Raw genomic sequence first — 18,671 nt, 5'->3', positions numbered from 1 at the left:
TCAGACCATGGTGTCCACGTGGTCGGCTCCTTCTGAGGCTGCTAGGGGGAGTCTGCTCCAGGCCTCTCTCCTCACTTACGGTGGTTTCTGGCACTCTTTGGCATTCCCTGGTTTGTGCACACTTTCCCGTGACCTCTGCCTTCCCCTTCACGTGAAGTTCTCCCTGGATGCATGTCTGTGTCCCCAGGCATGGTCAGGTTGGATTGGGGGCTGTCCCACTCTGGTGTGACCTCATCTTAACTGATGACCTCTGAAATGACCCTCCTTCCAGATAAGGTCACATGCTGAGGTGCTAGGGGTTAGGACTGCAATTTGTGAATTTTGGGGGGACACAGTTCAACCCATAACCCCCCCTCTAAGCATCCTCTGGGAACATTCCAACTTTTTAGAGAAGTACCATGCCCACTACTTTGATTGCCTTCTGCCTTTGGAATGATCGCAGCACCGGGTGTTTACAGGGTGGTCAGGAGTGTGTTGGACTCAGCTTATGGGGTGCACTGCCCTGGTCTCAGCTAATGGCTACTGTTTGCCCCTGTTTCTGGTCTGCTTGAAGCTGCCCAGCACCATAGTTCGGGGCCCACCAGGACTGCCTTTTCTGCTTTTTGTCTGTCACCTGCTGAGCTGTGGGGGAAGCAGAGTCACCCTTGGGAACTTTAGCCTCTCGAGTCTGTGCTCCTTCTTCCGTCTTCCATGCATCGCCTGCACTGCAGCCCCTGCCTGTGAGCTTCAAAACTGCCATTTCTCCACTCCCTGGACCTTGTTGCCTGCTTGTGATTGGGAGTTTGTGTGTTTATTTCTTTTGCTTGCTTCCCCCCCCCCCAATTTTTCTTTATTTAAAATTTTTTAAAGTATTTATTATTGGGGTAAAATATAACATGATATTAGTTTCAGGGGTACAACATAATGACTTGATACGTATATTGAGAAGTGTTGACCTCAAATCTAGTTAACAACCGTCACCCGTACATGGTTACGAAATTTTATTTTTTCTTTAATGAGAACTCTGAGGATGTAATCTCTTAGCAAGTGCTTGCTTATTTTTGAGATCTTTATCTCAGGTCATTTTGAATACTTCCTTAGTCATAATGCAGTGGACATTTTATTTTGCATTTAAATGGGGCACTTTAAGAGCTTTTAGGAAAGTTCTCTCTTGAGCACATACATAGTCTAGGCACAGTGGGAATACGCGAAGCTGCTACTATTATCACTTCTAATCAGCTGGAGTAATAGTGCTCCTGCAGATAGTTCAGGGCAATTCTGGCTGTTTAATTTTTAGCCTATTTTAAACATCATAAGAGCAAGTTATTGTCTTGTGTTTTGGAAACCCTGGGGAGAGGTCTGACTGAGCAGGGGCAGTGGATTTGGACATCTGCACGTAAGAGATGTTTGGAAATTGCAGGTGGGGGGGGGTTACCCAGGGATGGTGAGCAAAGGGGGATGGGCATTGGAACCCCGGGGGAGGAGTGGGGAGGGACAACATTTTAAAAGACCAGCAGAGGCGGAAGGGCCCCTGAGTAAGAATGTGGAGGAAGGTTAGAAAGGAAAGACGACAGGCAGGGACACGCAGGGTCAGAGAGGGCGAGCGGTTTCCAGGAGGGAGTAGCATCCGGTACTCAAGGTCAAGAACATGCATGACTTGCCGTGTTGGAGAATGGTAGGAGTGGTTCCTCGGTGCCTTGAAGCACACATGAGAAATGAGGCAGAGTCAGGAGCAGTGGATTCCTTCCAGAATTTTGAGTGAATAGAGAAGAAGAAAGGGGGATTAGTCAGCAAGCACCACAGGGTCCAAAATTGGTTTTCAGGGATGGGAGACATCCTGTCTGTAGCTGAGGAGTTCTGTGTTTTCGTATTCCCAGGGATTGTTTGCCTGGGTGTCACTGGACATGTTTCTCTGCTCTTTGGAGTTCTGTAAATTGGTAGGTTAGATTTAGAGGCTTGAACCGGGTCAGACTGGAGTATTTCGGCAAGGCTACTATTCTCAGGGTGGCATCGTGGAGACATGAATGGGCTTTTTTGTGAATTTGCAGACATTGATGATCATTGCCTGGAACAGTTAATTCCTTTAGGCATTACACATGGGATTTCAAACACATTTCTCAGTATGAGAGGTTTTGTGGATGTAAATATCCCCCTGCTCCAGATCAGTGGGTGCACACAGTGACTGCAAAGTGAAAATACAAGTACATTTTTTATTCAAAAATGATCTCTTGACTTCTCTGCTCTATGCCAAACACTGCTCTAGGTCCTAAGTATAGAGTGGTATGTAAAGGTCTGTACAGAGGCCTGGGCCTATGAAGCTTCTAATAAGTGGACTCAGGGTTTTGCGAAGTTGATGAGTGATAACACAGGGCTGCTCACGCTGCACGTAAAGCCAGTGCTGGTGAGAAGGGTGAAGGAGGACAGCTTCACAGCTGGGGACTTGGTGGCGGCCCGGGGCAGTGGCATGATGCACAGGTGTACCCAGGAATGTTTGGGGGCCCCCAGGGATTGAGTGGTGCTTGGCAAAGCTGATGAAGCACTGAGATAATTTTTTAAAACGATCCGTTACCATGTCGGAAAAATCATATACAAAGTACAGAGAATTTCATCATATTATTCTGTAATAATATCGTGTAAAAACAACACACAGACCAATTTCTTAGAACAGACAAAATCCTGCGCATTGAGAACACCCAGTGCTGATGAGGACGGAAGTAACATGAAGCCTCATTCATTGCTTGTGGGCATGGAAAACGGGGTAGCCACTATGGAAGGCAGTTTGTCAGTTTCTTGCAGAATTAAATATACTCTTACCATACAATCATGCTTCTTGATCTATGCCCAAAGGAATTAAAAATTCGTGTCCACGCGAAGTCCTGCACGTGGTTGTATGCAGAAGCTTTCCTCATAATTGCAAAATTGTTTTGGGAGCACCTAAGATATCCTTCAGTAGGTGAATGGATAAATAAACTGCGGTCCATCCAGACAATGGAGTATTATTCAACACTAAAAAGAAATGAGCTATCAAAGCATGAAAGTACATAGAGGAACCTTACATGCTCCTTGCCAAGTGCAAGAAGCCAATCTGAAAGGCTATTTGCCATATGATTCCAGCTATCTGACGTTCTGGGAAAGGCAGAAGTATGGAGGAGTAAGAGTATCAGTGGGTGCCAGGGCTTGGGGCGGGGCGGCGGGAAGAGTAGGCAGAGCACAGAGGAGTTTTAGAGCAGCAAACATACTCCGTATGACATCATGGTGGATATGTGTCCTTATATATTTGTCCAAACTCATAGAATGTACAACACCAGAAGTGAACTCTAATATAAACTCTGGATTTTGGGTGATTATAATGTGACAATATAGGTTCCTACTTGGTATAAAATGTGTCATCCTGATGGGGGATGTCCATAATGGGGAGGCTGTGTGTCACAGGAGGGAGGAAGTATGTGGGGAAATCTCTGTACCTCCCTCTCAATTTTGTTGTAAACATAAGACTGCTTTAAAAAAGTCTTTTAAACGAAACAAAACAAAATGCATTCTATTCTATGTTTATGCTGAGAATTAATACATCACTAAATAGATATATAAAATTAACTGGTGTTTATTATTTTTGTTTCTATATTTAAGGTTCTAATCAAACTTTTTCTTCCCTATCAACTACAACATTTTGGTCCCTATTTTAAATAGATGCACTTTCCAATTCCAAGCACGTCAGGATGCCAGGGTCTCTTGTGTGGGGGTTTTTTCAGACATATTTCCTGTCACCTTACATGTGCCGTGCAGGAGGATCAGGTGACATGAGCAGACAGCAAGCAACACAAGAGGCCAGGCAGGCTCTGCAGACCTCCTCTGGGTCTCGGTTTTTATCTGACACCAACCAGCTATTCTGTTCATCTGGGAAGGTTAAATGGGGGCTGCTCTGTGCCTCTGAACCACCTGCCTCTGAGTGGGGGTCTGCTTCTTTCAGTCCCGTCTGTGTCTACTGACAGGTGATTCTGGGTCCTTACGTAAAGCCTGGGCTGGGGAACCTTCCCCGCTCCCTGGAGGACAGCTCCACCCGAGACCGTGATGCCTAGCTGTTCAGCATGGGCGATTGCCTTCACTGCTTTGTGCATTTGTCCTTGGAACCAATGCAGACACTCCTAAGAGAAGATCCCCCTTTATACCTGAGCCAACATCACATGGCACTGCTTCCTGAGAGCAGGTTTTCGTTACATGGGCACATCAAGCTCCTGAGATGGGTGGAGGGTGGCCCCACAGAGGAAGACAACAAAACAGCAGGTGTGCAGCACTGAAGACAAACTTCAGGACGGACAGGGCTAGCCTGCCGCCAACTTCTGCGGGTCAAGCTCTGCTTACACAAACACTTGTTTCTTTGTCTTTTTTTTCCTTTCTTTTATTTCCTTATATTTTCCCAGTACAGTGTATGTGTATCTGATTTAGTCTTTTATTTATATTGTCTCTCATTTTTTTTCTCTTTTCTCATATCTTCTTTTCACTGTCTTAATTTTATTTTAGTTTCTCCTTTGTTTTCTTTAGACTTTTATTTTCTTATTTTTTCCATGTCTTATGAATTTTCTCCCTTTCCTTCTTTTTTATTCCCCTGTTCTTCCGTTGTCTTTTTATTTAGAAATAAAATGCTTCCTGTGTGCTTGTTATGTGGGTTAAGTGTTAATTTGATAAATAGTTGTACGATTACAAATTGAAAAACTGGAGTGCTGTGGTTTTCTCTTTTCAACAACATTTTGACCAATGGAACCACTTGTTGAATAAAAGAAGCTAGTTTTTGGTGGAGATGAAACTATTATAGACACAGTACTCTAGTTTAATATAGACAGCAAATCTCTTACTGTGTTTTAGACTCAATTTCTTCTTCTCTCAAGTGTGGTGTCTACTCTCCTCTCCCTGTCCCCTCAACTCTTCTTTTCTTTTCTTTTCTTTTTCAATTGGAAGTCAAGAAAGGGGCCCAGAACTATCTGGTGCTTGTTTACTGAGTGCTCTGTTCTGAGTATCTCAGCTATGGTGGTAGGAAAGTGGGAAAATATTGAAGGACTTTCTTGGTACACGGGGATTTAAATCACATGTGGACCTCTACTCTATGTAGCCTAAAACAACCTGTATATCTGAAAGATAAGTTTATATAGGTATTTATTCAAATGAAAATGATCTGTTATCTCTTCAATGACCATTAAAATCAGTCATTACTATCTGGATACAATCTTTGAGTCACCAGCCCAGCATTACCACAGAATAATCTTGTGAAATTCAGCCTCTTGATAAGATCATTACCAAGAAAAGTACCAGGGGTTTTGATTACGCTTCTTGTTATATGGTTAACCATGTAAAACTTGAGAGAATATGTGCGAACAAGTATATCCTCTCTTCTATTTATTTACTTGCCTCTTTCAAAGGTCTTTTCTTACAAAAATGTGTCATGAAGATATCAATTACAGTTGATGAAATTGTGTTAAATAACATCACCACAACTTTTGATAGAACTTTCTGGGTATCTCCCACCTTTGCACCCCAAAATTTGAGGACTTATGTGTAATCGTTTGCTTCTTGTTTTCAGATAGTTTTGAGATCGCTGTGCCATCAAATAGCCACATTGTCTCAGAACCTGGGAAAAATGTCACGCTCACCTGTCAGCTACCACAGAAGTGGCCAATACACAAGGTTTCGTGGGAAAAGATCCAGCCCCATCAGATCGACCTCCTGACTAGCTGCAACTTGTCCCAAGGGAAAAGTTATCCTTCAAAGTACCAAAGACAGATACTCAGTGACTGTAGTCAGGGCATGAGAAGCACCTTCATCATCATGCCCCATGTCACGGCCTCTGACTCAGGACTTTACCGCTGTTGTTTCAAGGCCAGTGCAGGGGACAATGAAACCTCTGAAACGTTCGCGATGAGGTTGACTGTAACTGACGGTGAGTACGTCATGGATGTCTTCCAGGGTTAAAAATGGAAAAGGCCAACCACTGTGGATTGGTTTCTGTTGTCTTTTTCATGACTCTATTGTTCAAAATATTTTTTAATGTTGGAGCTTAGGTAAGAATGCTAGGATTTGGTTTTTCTTTATCTTGCTAATCCATCAATCACAGATTTAACAATTACAAATCTTTCCAGTTTCTTGATCTGCCACATTCCTGAAATTAAAAAGACAATTGGTAAGTCTAAAAAAATACATGGTATTAACAGCCTGCGAGTTTCAGCCGGGTAACTTCTATTTGTTTCCAACTACGGTGCAGCGTCTTGATGGTGGTGACTAAGTTTTATAATCCTCGTGTATCCTCAGCAATAACAAAATGGTGCTGGATTGGTATTTGCTGTGTCAGTGTTGAGTTGAATGGAATTTAATAAATGTTTGATAACGTTACTCCTTTGCGAGCTCAGGGCTTTGATTCCTTCCATTGTTTTCGGCCCTTGGGGCAGAAACAGACTAGCCTTCTGGGCCTTTCAATCTTAGCAGGCTTCCCACAAGGCTCAGCACTAATTTTGTATTAGTAATTTGTTTCCTGTGTCATAAGGAAGCCCTAATCTTGTAAGCTGCAGGCCCCACAGAACCCGCGTGAGAGTAAGAAAAAGTAACTTTTCACTTCCCGAAGTGCAAGTGCAGAGAGGCCTCGAGAGAAGTGTGTGGCGGGGTCGGAGTGAGAGGGAGGTGGTCTCAGGCTCTCCCGGCTCGGCCTCTGGCACATTTTCTCACAGCAGACGAACATGTCAGAAGAAGCCATTTTTGCTGGTGACAGAAATTGTATTAACTTTTTCCTTCCATCCTTCCTTCCTTACTCCCTTCCTTCTTTCCTTTCACCATTCGCTCTCTCTCTCTCTCTCTCTCTCTTTCCCTCATTCTTTCATGTGCTTCCAGCCAGCAATGGGCCTTGGCCTGTGTGTAGACTGCTAGAGCCAAGGTTTCTCAGGATTTGGCTGTCCCTTTACAGACTCTGATTATACTGCAGACCGATGTCTATTCCTGCATTGGAAAGGAAGAACAACAGGGTTCATACCTGCAGCAGCTGTGTGTGCTAAGGAGGACATTGGCAGAGGACAGCGCTTTCTCATACATAATCACCTCGGACCCCATTGAGCCTTCTATGCTGCTCTTAGGGCAGCGTGGGTTGTGGGCGAGACCTAAATCATTCTGAGAACTTGACATAAAAGAGAGGGGTAATGGAATATGTGGGGGAGAAAAATTAACAGAGTTTCTTCATTTTAGGTGTTGACTCCATTCCTTCAGACGTATATACAAAATATTTTGTACCTTAAAAACAAAAACAAAAGCCTTGCATTAGAGAAATATTTTTTAAACCTGGCCAGGGGAAAAAAAAATCATTAGTTTTCTCTCAGACACCAAGGCAAGGAAAATTTCTATTCAGAAAAATAGCATAAAGAAACTTTTTCAAACAAATAGAAAATAAAATCTTTTACATTATATGTTGAAAAAATAATTATAAACATGTTAAATTATAGAAAAAAATAGATGTAACAAATTTTTAGGAGGTATAGTTATTTAACTTTTACTAATTAATAAAAATGCATTTGTCCAGACATGACTAAATTTCTTGCACAAAACTATAATATAAGCTGTAAACGATATGAAGGTGACTGAATGTAATGGTCAGTATTGTTAGTGTCCATGTGTTTTAAACACTTGCAAAATGGCTTTTTGATATTCAATTGGCAAGTTAAAAGAATATCAACAGGGCTTATTAGTAAAAAGTTATAACTGATGGAAAATGCCCAGCTTTTGACTGTATGTTTTGGTTTAATTCCTTTTTAAAATAAATGTAAGTAAAGATTGAAAATAAAAAAGTCAGATGGAAAAGCAGAAATAGATCACTTGCATTTGCTCTGTTGTAATTTGATTATTTCAAGTCTTGAGGCTGTTTGGTGAAAAATCAATGTAGGGATTAAAGCAGAGAGACACGTACAAGATGTGGAGCAGATTTAATTTATTTCAACTGTCGAGAGAGAGATGATTGTGACACAAATTTTATAAACTGCTATGCATCCTTTTGTTCCCTCCCATCAACTTCTTTTTTAGGATCCAAAGGAGAGATTTTCACGACTGTCATATTCTACACACACACAGGGCTCTTTCCTGTGGTTGTGTTCATTGTCAGACAAGTACTAGGTACTCAGAGGTCACCCAGAAGATAACACAATGTCAACCATGTCCCCTCTATCCAGTTCTTGCATATTTTGAACAGAGGGAGAGAGTAGCAGAAGTGTGGTTTGAACCCGAATTTCCTATTGACTATCTTTGCTGAGTGAAAAATGTCTGTCTCCTGTCCTTTGCACTCAGAACCTGGGAAGTAGTTTGAAATAGCTCCAGATTGACTTTTTTGAATTTGAAACTTGCCTAGATCACAGGGGCAAGGAACAGGGGGAAATGTGAATATACTGACAGTGACCAAGATTATTTGGGGCCCTACATGTCATCTAGATTGGCCTTAGTCACGAGAAAAGCATCTTTGTTTCCACCAAAAGAATTTGGGAAGCTTTTTAATATGAACTAAATGATGTTGAGACTACTATTGGTTCAACTGAGCTTACTGATTATAAAAAGAATGTGGATCAAAGAAATGAAATCAGCTCTCTCAGAAAGTTTCTGGAGAAGACTAGTTTTGAGCAAACCTCTGTTTGCTGCTGCCAAGCAGTATTGTTACTCATGTCCTTGTCCGATCTTCTGCCACCGATGAGGCCACTCAGCTGAACCACCCAGTTCCAATTGATGATCAGAGCATAGAAAAGAGACAAAGTACGAGAAGTAACACAAAACATGCATGGGGAGGGTGGAGGAGGGATGAGGAACTTGTGTGTGGATGACTGCAAGCAAATGACTAGGTTGGTACAGAGATTTTGAATTCTGGGTTAATGTAAAAGGAGGGAGGTTTAATTAGGGTGATGACTTGGTGCAGTTCTGGATCTCATATAAGATCAATGAAAGCCACCAAAATGGCAAAATGGTATTCAAGGACATGTAAGTGGAATCATTGAGTGCAGAATCAAAGAGAAAATTGAGACAGAGGAATCTAATTGTGAGTCAGTTGTAACAGTCAGTGCATGAATGCTCGAACTCACATACTAGATCTTTGGGCACAAAACGGAGCCCACTCCAGACAGACAAATTTAATGGTGCCTCCCCCGGGCCGGCAAATTAGAAAAAAGGTGCCCCTTCCTCCAGGTTGCTGCAGACCGCAAAGCTGGTGTGCAGGCTTGGTGGCGGGGAGGGGGGGCGGGGGGCACAGGCTCCTTACCCACCTAGTCTGGCAGAAACGTGGTCTGGATGAGGGCAGAGAGAGGTTAGTCTGATTAGAATGTCAGCTTGCGCTTGCCAAGGCCTTGCTAGTCACTCACACTTTCCTACTTTCTCTTTTTCCCAACCAACCTACTAGTTTTCATCACATTTACCTCCTTTCCTTTAGAGTTTCAGTCAGATCTCCTCCATCTTCGTGATTTTTCCACATTAGCCCAAACTACTTCCCTGCCATTGAACTATTGAACATTTTGAATTTCTCAAACTTTTGTAACTTGGAAATGTATACCATTGAGTCACTTAATAATTGCATTTGTTTGCAGTGGTCCAGAGATTTATTTTAGAAATTACTTGAGATTAGGGATTATGGCATCTCTGCTTAGAGGTGTCAAAATATCTTTCCAGAATATTCTCATTAAGTGTTCTCAACTGATTCTTTGTATGTTAATATTTTATCTATCCTAGTATATTTCTACATATTTTACTTATATTCTAAAATATGTCCATTTTATTTTCAAGTTTTCTAGCTTGATTATTTCTAGGTTTCCTTCATCAACATTTAACATTTGAGGTTTAGTGATAGCTGATCAAAGAAACCTAAACTCTGAGGAGATCAGTTGCAATGTTTGGGGAGAAAACTTTCATGAATGTTGTTTACATTTATATCTTTCAAAAAAGCCTATTTCCTTTCTTAACTTTATTTTGTTTTGCATGTTTTATATAAATGGTGGATAATTGCAAGTCACTGGATCTGGTGGATGGGGTTTATAAATGAAAATTACAGAAGTATTCACTAGAAAATCATGGGGCCACAGCCAAGGGAATCTTCCCGTATGTTTCTTCTGTGAGGTATAGGGTTGACAAACAGGTAGGAGCGTAGAGGAATAGGGTGCTTGCCTATACATGGCTTGATGGAGATTGACTTTGGGACTCAATGCTCCTGAGTTGGACTAGAAGAACATGGAGGAAGAGAAATGAGCTTCATTTGTTTCTTTGGCCTTTAGTTTCCACTAAAATGCATCCAGTTTGCTCCCAGATGATTTGGGTTCCTGAACAGTGTCAGATGTAGACAAGAGAATTTTTTTTTTTAAGGATCTACTCATCCAGAACCTTCTGTCCCATCCTTATGAATTTATGATAGGTCTGAATATTGTAGGCATGGGCGTTGTCCTAGCTGGTATGCACCGGAATGTCAGATACATTTATTTCCATGACATAGTGTGATGAACTTCAGCTTTTTAATATCTTCACCTACATAGAAAATAATGTTCCTGACAGCTCTTTATATAATTAGAACCACAGCACCAGAATCCAAAAGCACTAGTGTCACTGCTCACAAGATAAAATAGTCTCTACCAAAATGGATCAACTGCAATTTTCAGCTCAGTTTAGTTGTTTTTAAAATTCTGGGTGATAACTGGATATCCAAATGAAACATACTGTTTCCAACATCACAAGTAAGTTGATTACTCAATCATGGCCTATTATGTCTCTGTGTCTTTATAGTTGCCTCTGCCCAAATCAGTACTTGTAGGAGACATTGTGTTAAAAAAAAAAAAAAAGGCAGCTAACTAGTTAGTTTGTTTTGTAAGCCCCACGTATTGATTTATTCATCTTTCCTAATGCACAAAATCCTAGAATGTTTGCCTGCAGTCCTTTTTGTATACATACCATATTTGTGTAGATAAACAAGGTAGGGAATGGGATAATATAATAATGACATGTTAACATCAGAGGGAAGGAAATTCCTCAAGACCTCACGTTAAGTTGCTTCGATGACTCTGTTACCGAGGAACATTGTTGGGTGTGTATTCCTAACTCATGCATGTAAAGGGAGCACAAATTATCCTTGCTTTACACCACTATAAACAATGTAAATTAGAAAGCACTGAATCCTAGGGACTGCTTTTCTTTAAGAGAATCTTTATCCTCACCTGAATTTCCAACTATTTTCATGAATTTTTCCTCACCCTAGAAACCTAAGAGGACAGCTAGGAATTCGAGTTCAAATGTACTGATTTTCTTCCCCCTAAAATCCATGTTGAGAGACCTGCCTAATGATTCCAACTGCAAAACAGCCTTTTATACTCTTTGTCATGCACGGGATTTTTTTAATTTAAAGCATCTGGGAATTGTGAACACCTTTTGGTTGTCTTCTTCCTTATTAGAGAGGCTTATTAGGGACTGAACATAGATGATTGTGTGAAGTTTTCCCCAAAGGCAAGTAGAAAGTTACTTAAAATTAAAAAGAAATAGTTCTTCATATAAGATTAATGGCCTTTCATTCTTAATAGCAATTCTAGTTTTAATTATTATGATTCAATTAGTCAGACAGCTACTACTGACTTCAGCTGAAATATTTCAAACATGCACTGACCTAACTCTCTGACAAATATTGACAAATACTAGGTGACCGAGTAGGTTTGTGGAGGACTATGTGATTTAAAAGGACAGCGAATGAAGAATAAACATAGATCTGTCATTGTAGAGACACATCTTTGAACCTCAAAGAAACTTAATGTTCTTTACATTGAAATGATTCAGAGATTTTTTTTTAACTGAAGTATGGTTGATGTACAATATTATATTAGTTTCAGGTGTGCAACATAGAGATCCAACAATTATATACATTATGAAATGCTTACCACAGTAAATGTGGGTACCGTCAGTCACGGTACCCACATACCCACAATAACTTTGTAACACACAAAGTTATTATAATATTATTGACTATCATCCCTATGCCCTATGCTGTACTTTTTCTTGCATGACTAACTGATTTTATAATTGGAAGTTTGTACCTCTTAATCCCCTTCACCTATTTCACTCATCCCACCCCCCCCACCATCCACCCCACCCCCACCTTCCCCTCCGGCAACCACCAGTTTGTTCTTTGAATTTAGGAGTCTGTTTCTGTTGGTTGTTTGTTCTGTTTTTTAGATTCCACGTATAAGTGAAATCATATGGTATTTATCTTTTTCCAATTCAGGGATTTTCAAAAGGCATGTATTCAACAGAGATATTTTTGGATATCTTTCTAAAAATAAATATATTCCAATACTCGTTGACCACTCTAAAATTTATTTCTGGAATTAATTCACTTTCAGTAGAACCCACAAGTAACTGTGATATTCATAATTTTTTAAATGTAAGAGTAACATTTTATTTGATTAACCCACAAGAAGAGATTCTTTCTTCCACAGATATAAGGTGGAAATGTTAATACTCTCCATTGGATTGATGGGGACTGAGAAATAGCTTTAGCTGAGGTGAATAGGGAGTGAACTGAAAAATCCTTATTATCACTATGATGGACATGGCAAATACAGATGAGGAGACCATATTAACAAAAGGTGGGATGTTTTCTGTGGCTTCCTACTGCAGAAGCTCAAGGACACAGTATATGTGCAGAAGACCCCAAATGGGGACCACATAGGAGACAAATTCACAAATACAGAAAAATATAGGCTTGCAAAGTAGAATTATTGATTGTTATCAATAATAATGATGATGTGAATGTGCTTTTAGTTTTCCATGCCTTATACGGAGCACTGGATAAATTCTACACTTTTTAATTTGTGTGTGTGTGTACATTTATAAATGAAGGTACCTGTGAACATTTGGTAGGAGGAGCAATGAGCAATCTTTTTCAAAGCTTCATGGCTAGGAAGGAGAGGGGCTGGGATCCATAGCAGGGCAGGAAGGCTTCAAAGTTCTTGTTCTTAACTGTGGCAGGATATTGCTCGAAGTAAAAGAAAAAAGTTAGTACTATTGTCAACAGATGCATCGCAGTAAAAGCTGGCTATGGAGAATTTCATAGACTTGTCCCCCCTTCCACCCCCCTTTAGGTACCCTAGACTTCAAACTGACCCAACATATAGAGCGAGTGTAGGCAAAGTAATGGGGGTTTGATCTCCCACAATTTTCGTCCAGCTCTGCATGCTTGGTGAGCCTTCCTCAGGTCATCACAGGTGCTGTATGGGGTTCTCCCCTGACTTGTCCCCTTTTCTGGGGCTTGTGGGTATTATGAAATTGTGTCAGAGAGGGTTTCTTTACAGCCATATAAGGGACAAGCAAAGTTAGATAACAGGTATTTGGGTCTGGAGGGAAGTACTGGTGGCTGATGAAGTCAAGTCCACACGAGGAACAGATGAGGGGAACTTTAGGAGTAACCTCTGGACAAAGGAGAGTCCAGGCTCTTGCTGGAGATAACTGGTGATCACTCAGCTCTCCCATGGCTTCTTGGCTTTGCAAAGGTCTGTGCCAGATCTGCCCACTAGACTCTCCCCTTGTGGGGAAGCCTACTCCCATGAGCAACTAACTGGGAATCTGCTCTAAGTTTTCAAGGACAACCTTCTTCCAGCTTATGTTCCTCCTTCCTTCTCCTTCCTCTCAAATCCTGCTCTCACTCTAGTTCTTGTAGATATAACTGCCTTTCCTCTTGTTCTTGTAAAGACCAATGAACCCAGAACTGGAGTTATAAGCCAGCAGAATTCTAGTGCCTCACCCTCAAGGACAGAGAGGGTTTAACCTCCAAAACCTCCTAAAAAAAATGGAAGGTTTATTTTCAATATTAAAATACTTGAATAGTTATATTCTCTCATATTTATGGACCTTGATATTGAACAGCCAAATACATAAACTATTTAAATAGTATGGTATGCCTACTGTGCTTTATTGCATGGCAGAAATGTTTATCTTGATTTCAGTAGAGCATTTGAAAAATTTCCCGTTCTCTCCTCGTGGATACACATAGTAGTGACACCCTAGTGTGTAGAGTTACACTTGGTTAAACAACAGTAATAACAACAGTGTGTTGGGGAATTATAATTAGAAGCAAAATCTCCTCCTTCCCCAGAAAACTGCTCTACAAAAGAGAAAGAAAATAATTTTATTATTAAATAAGCATTAAACCAGAATTCTGATATGTATTGCAGGCAATCTGCCAAGAGAGTGCAAAGACAGAAATCTCACCTTTTATGGGGCCCAGCAGATAGGACCCATTACAAACATGTTCTCAAGGTAAACAGTAATTAGTCCTCAGGTAAGAGGACTTGACAGCACCATTTGTCACACAGAATTGAACCTAAATTCACCTGGTAATTGGGATGACCATCTGTGTTAGCTAGTTGGCTCTCTCTAAAGGAAAAATGAGCTTCTTACACCATTAAGCCAGGAGGTACTTTTGTACCTTAGAGCTGAAGCTCCTACCCTCCCACAGAATCAGGAGGTCTCTTTCTTGATGATTGCATTCCCAAGGGATGGCTTTGATTTATTACAGCAGAAGAATGCAAAGCAGATCAGCAAAGGTAAAAGGCACATGGGGCAAAGTCAGAAGGACTGACAGATTTCCCAGAAAGAAAGCAGATGTTCAGCATAAGCCACACAGTTTGTATCAACAATTTGGACACATTAAACCACCCTAACAGTTAGGGAATGGTGGAAACGCTCCAAAAATCCAGGTTCCACACACTAGCCGATGGCCAACCTTGCATGCAGGCCTTTCTAAGGATAGCAGTCTCTGGCCCGTTCCATTAACTTTTTGGCACACTTAATTCACTAAAAAAGTGAGCAAGATTTGTGCAGTTCTTGACATTCTGACTTATGATGCATAAAACACAGTCTCCTTTAAATAATACATGTTCATGAAAGTTGAGGTTCATGAAAATACAAGAAATATAGCATAAGACCAAAATAAATACTTGGGTGAAAAGATGAGACATCTAATATGACAGAGTCAGCCGTGAAAGTTTTCTCAACAAGTGGACCAAACCAAAGATATTCACCATCCTTATGCCTCCTATTCTGACTTAGATGCCCTGGCCATACACCAATCACTGTAGAGCAGCATGGCCCATAGAGACACCAGAAAATGGAGCTAATGCAGCCATCCTATACCAAGTAGGTAGTAGGTAAGCTTTATGGTCTATCTTAGACTATGTGTATCTCAACTGCTGTAACATTTTTAAGTGTTTAAGTCCTTTGGGAAATATTTTCCATCAATAGAGGCAAAATCAGTATAGCAAAAATTGTACATGGGTTGGAAACTTGCTTCTCTCATTGGTTTGCTCCAGGACAATGATGTAGATTCTCTTACATTTCTGTTTATGTCCTCTTATGCTTCTGTTTCTCATGTTTACGGTTTAGATTTTCTTATGTGCTGTAGGTTTCTGTTAAAATCGGATAATACTTTCATTTTGAAGAAGAGTAGTTATTTCTCACTCAGAAGAAAGATTAGAGGCTGATGTCATTGTTCTTTAATTCTCTGAAAATAATTTATTCCCTAGGATCTTCTTGCTATAAAACATGGGAAGGTTTCTGAAATACAGAGTATAAAATTGATTTGCACAAAGCAAGTTGACCTTTGAAAACTTGGAATAATATTACCGTATCAGTATCCACTTGATGTATATTTCAGACATACAGGAAAGTTCAACAGACTTTGGGCCACCATTATATCCAACGGTCCTACAAAGCTACAATTATCTTATTTGTGTTTATCAGTGCTACCTCTGCCTTTCCCCAGGAGGCTGTATCTAGCTGCATGAGCAAGTGTCCTACTACACGTGACTAGTTCAATATGAAAAGAATACAAATGAGTTATTTTTTAACCCAATTTGAATGCATGTATACAAAAGATAAGTATACTATTAATAATTTACAGGTTACATGGTGCTTGAAATATAAGGCACCTCTGTATGTTTTATCTAAGCCCCGTAGCCACCCTTGGGGCTGATTTTGTCATCATTTTGCAGTTGCCAAAAATGTGTCTGCAAGATGAAGTGTCTCACATGAGGTCTTCCAGGGAAAAGAATTAGAAGGTAGGACTAGGCCCCAAGGTTTCCCTCCTCAATCTCCATTTTTTCCAGCAAATCCACGTCTAACTGGATATTTACATTATATAGTGATCACAAATTAGGATCAACCTGGTAATAGTGTGTCAGCGCACATGTATCTACCCTGTGAGAACTCACACACTGTGTATATTCTGTCTACATAGAATGAAATCTGATATTTCTGCTTTTCTTTTTAATGAAGTAAGAAAACAAGAATAATTTGTAACTGGCATCTACCCTGACCTATCCGGGGCTGGCTAGAGGCTCAGGATCTTTGAGGTTTCCCTAGCATGTCATTTGGTCCAGATATTTAGGTTCTGAGTCACTTTGCTTCCTCACTCCCTAACCCACCTCAAACTGTAATAAAGGATAAACAACAGACGTTAGTGTCTGCTCTTGCTAGCCTGGTTCTGGGGAAGGACCTGGCATCATTTCTATCACGAGCCTTTCTAAAGGTTTATAACTCAGCCATAAATACTTGTCATTGGCAGGAACGTAGCCTGGAGGGTTGCAGTCCTGGAGTAAATTATTCATTTATATATCTCACTGACATGCTTTAAATTGTTTTAACTGTATTTATCTTTTTTGATGGGAGGGAAAATAATGGCTTTATGGTTCACGACACTTTTGTCCTCCTATGAATCAAGACAGCATTGGGATGAAAAAAAATCAGCAAAAAAGTGGCTGCTGAGAATACACAATAATTCTTTCTTTAAGAGAGGGGCTTGAGGGCTGACATTACTCAACCTAAGATCTATTAGCAGAATTTAGGCAAAAGTGAGTGTTAGGAACTATTGATTGACTCCCTGAATCATGCACACCCTTTGCTTTTCCTTTTCGTTTTTAGTCACGCAGGGCCCAGCGAGTTGTGTGGCTACACCAGCCTGGCTCCAGGTACGGATTGGTCATGTGAACACAGCCGTGGGGCAGGGAAAGGAGTACAAAGCAGGATTGGCTATAGGTGGGAGGCTCCAGATTGCAACGTCTCTGGAGTGTGAGTGACTCTCCACCTGACTCCCATGCTTTTACCTTAATTCTTATGGGAAAATGCTCATCCCGTGGGTGTTTTTAAATTGTCTGGGGCCTTCCAAAACAATGTAAGCTCCATCAATCAAGTACGAGGTATGTATACTAAAAAATATCATCTCTGCCCCTGGTTCCTTTCACAGAACTCCTGAACCCTTGTCATTTCCCAAGTGATAGGGGCGCTAGGAGCATCTTTTGCTATAATATTTGGTCTTAGTCCCCAGTTCCTGACACAAGAGCTTTTAGAACCCTTGGACTCCCCAGAGCGATGAGGGTCTTTTTGCAAGTTAATGAGGCAGCTGGTGGCTGGAAGCACCTTGAGAGCTTCAGGATGGGGGCTGGATGCCAGAGGAATCAGCCACGTGCTGGGAGGGTTGGAACTTTAAGCCCCATCCCCCTGAAAAAGGGAAGAGGGGCTGGGGTTGAAGTAATCACCAGTGGTCAATGATTTAAGTAGTTGTGCCTGTGTAATGGAACCTCCATAAACCCCTAAATGACAGGGTCAGAGAGCTTCTGGGTTGCTGAGCACGTGAAGGTGTTGGGAGAGTGGCCCATCCCTAGAGAGCATGGAAGCTCCATCTCTACTCCCTGTCCTCATTAACTTGCCTTATTTGTCTCTTCCATTTGGCTGTTCCAGAGTTGTTATCTTTTCTAATAAGCCAGTAATAGTAAGTAAAGTGCTTGTCTGAGTTCTGTGAGCTGTTATAGCAAATTATCAGACTTGAGGAGGAGATCATGGAACCTTGGATTTATTTACCTGGTTAGTCCGTCAGGGGTAGGGAGGCCTGGATTTGTGATTGGATTTGAAGGTGGAGTCCGGGGGCAGTGTTGTGGGACTGAGGCCTTCCCCGCGGGGTCTGTGAAAGCTCGGGGGACAGTGAGTGTGAGCAGCATCGCGAGTAGAGAAGCGGTTTTGCTCTAGTTGGTGTTTTTCCTTTAGGAACCAAATTCATTTTTACACGCCATTTCATCTGTAATTCCATAGTATGGCTTGAGATACTATGTGTTAAAAGATGAATGAATACACAGATCTGACTCCAGTAGGTCAAATATTACTAGAAGAGGTTAAAAGGAGGTAACATATTTGACATTGAAAGATACATTTGAAATTTGGATTTATAATTGAACAGTGTGAAACAGATAACCAGTACATTTCAATGGTTTCTACTTAATTCTACTTGAGAGTTTAATAAGGAATGCCATCTTAATTCTTAAGGATTCTGAATGTACTTCTACAAAAACAGTTCTCTACAACTTGTACTTTAAATATCACCACTAAAATTTGTCAGATTATTCTGTTTTAAGCATGCAGACCTTTACACTTTTATACTATGATTTTTTTTCTGATTAATAGAAGAACCATACATCCTTTAGAAAGTTTAGAAAATACCAAAAAGCCTAAAGAAAGAATTGCTTTTAATGCCTCTCTCTGGAGATCATCACTTTAAAATTTTGGCATTTGTCTCCTTGTAGACTTTTTTCCCATAAGTCCTATACCTGATGGAGACATTACAGCATGTGAAATTGTCAATGCTGGTTTTGAAGTTTTACTTAACCTTATAGTCTATA

At 40.7% G+C, this 18,671-nt stretch overlaps 1 protein-coding gene across 2 annotated transcripts in view; it reads left to right on the top strand.

Moving 5' to 3' along the window:
• Window positions 1-18,671, top strand: part of CD226 (CD226 molecule) — a 68,756-nt gene that overhangs the window by 35,481 nt on the left and 14,604 nt on the right. For both annotated transcript variants that reach the window (XM_027575183.2, XM_027575184.2), the window contains one exon: window positions 5,552-5,908. In XM_027575183.2, coding sequence (XP_027430984.1) covers window positions 5,552-5,908 — 357 coding nt within the window. The remainder of the gene's footprint in view (window positions 1-5,551; window positions 5,909-18,671) is intronic.

The sequence above is a fragment of the Zalophus californianus genome, chromosome 14, assembly GCF_009762305.2.
Source record: "Zalophus californianus isolate mZalCal1 chromosome 14, mZalCal1.pri.v2, whole genome shotgun sequence".
Classification (NCBI taxonomy): Eukaryota; Metazoa; Chordata; class Mammalia; order Carnivora; family Otariidae; genus Zalophus; species Zalophus californianus.
The sequence above is the reverse complement of the archived record's forward strand: the minus strand, read 5'-3'. Positions and strand labels throughout refer to the sequence as shown.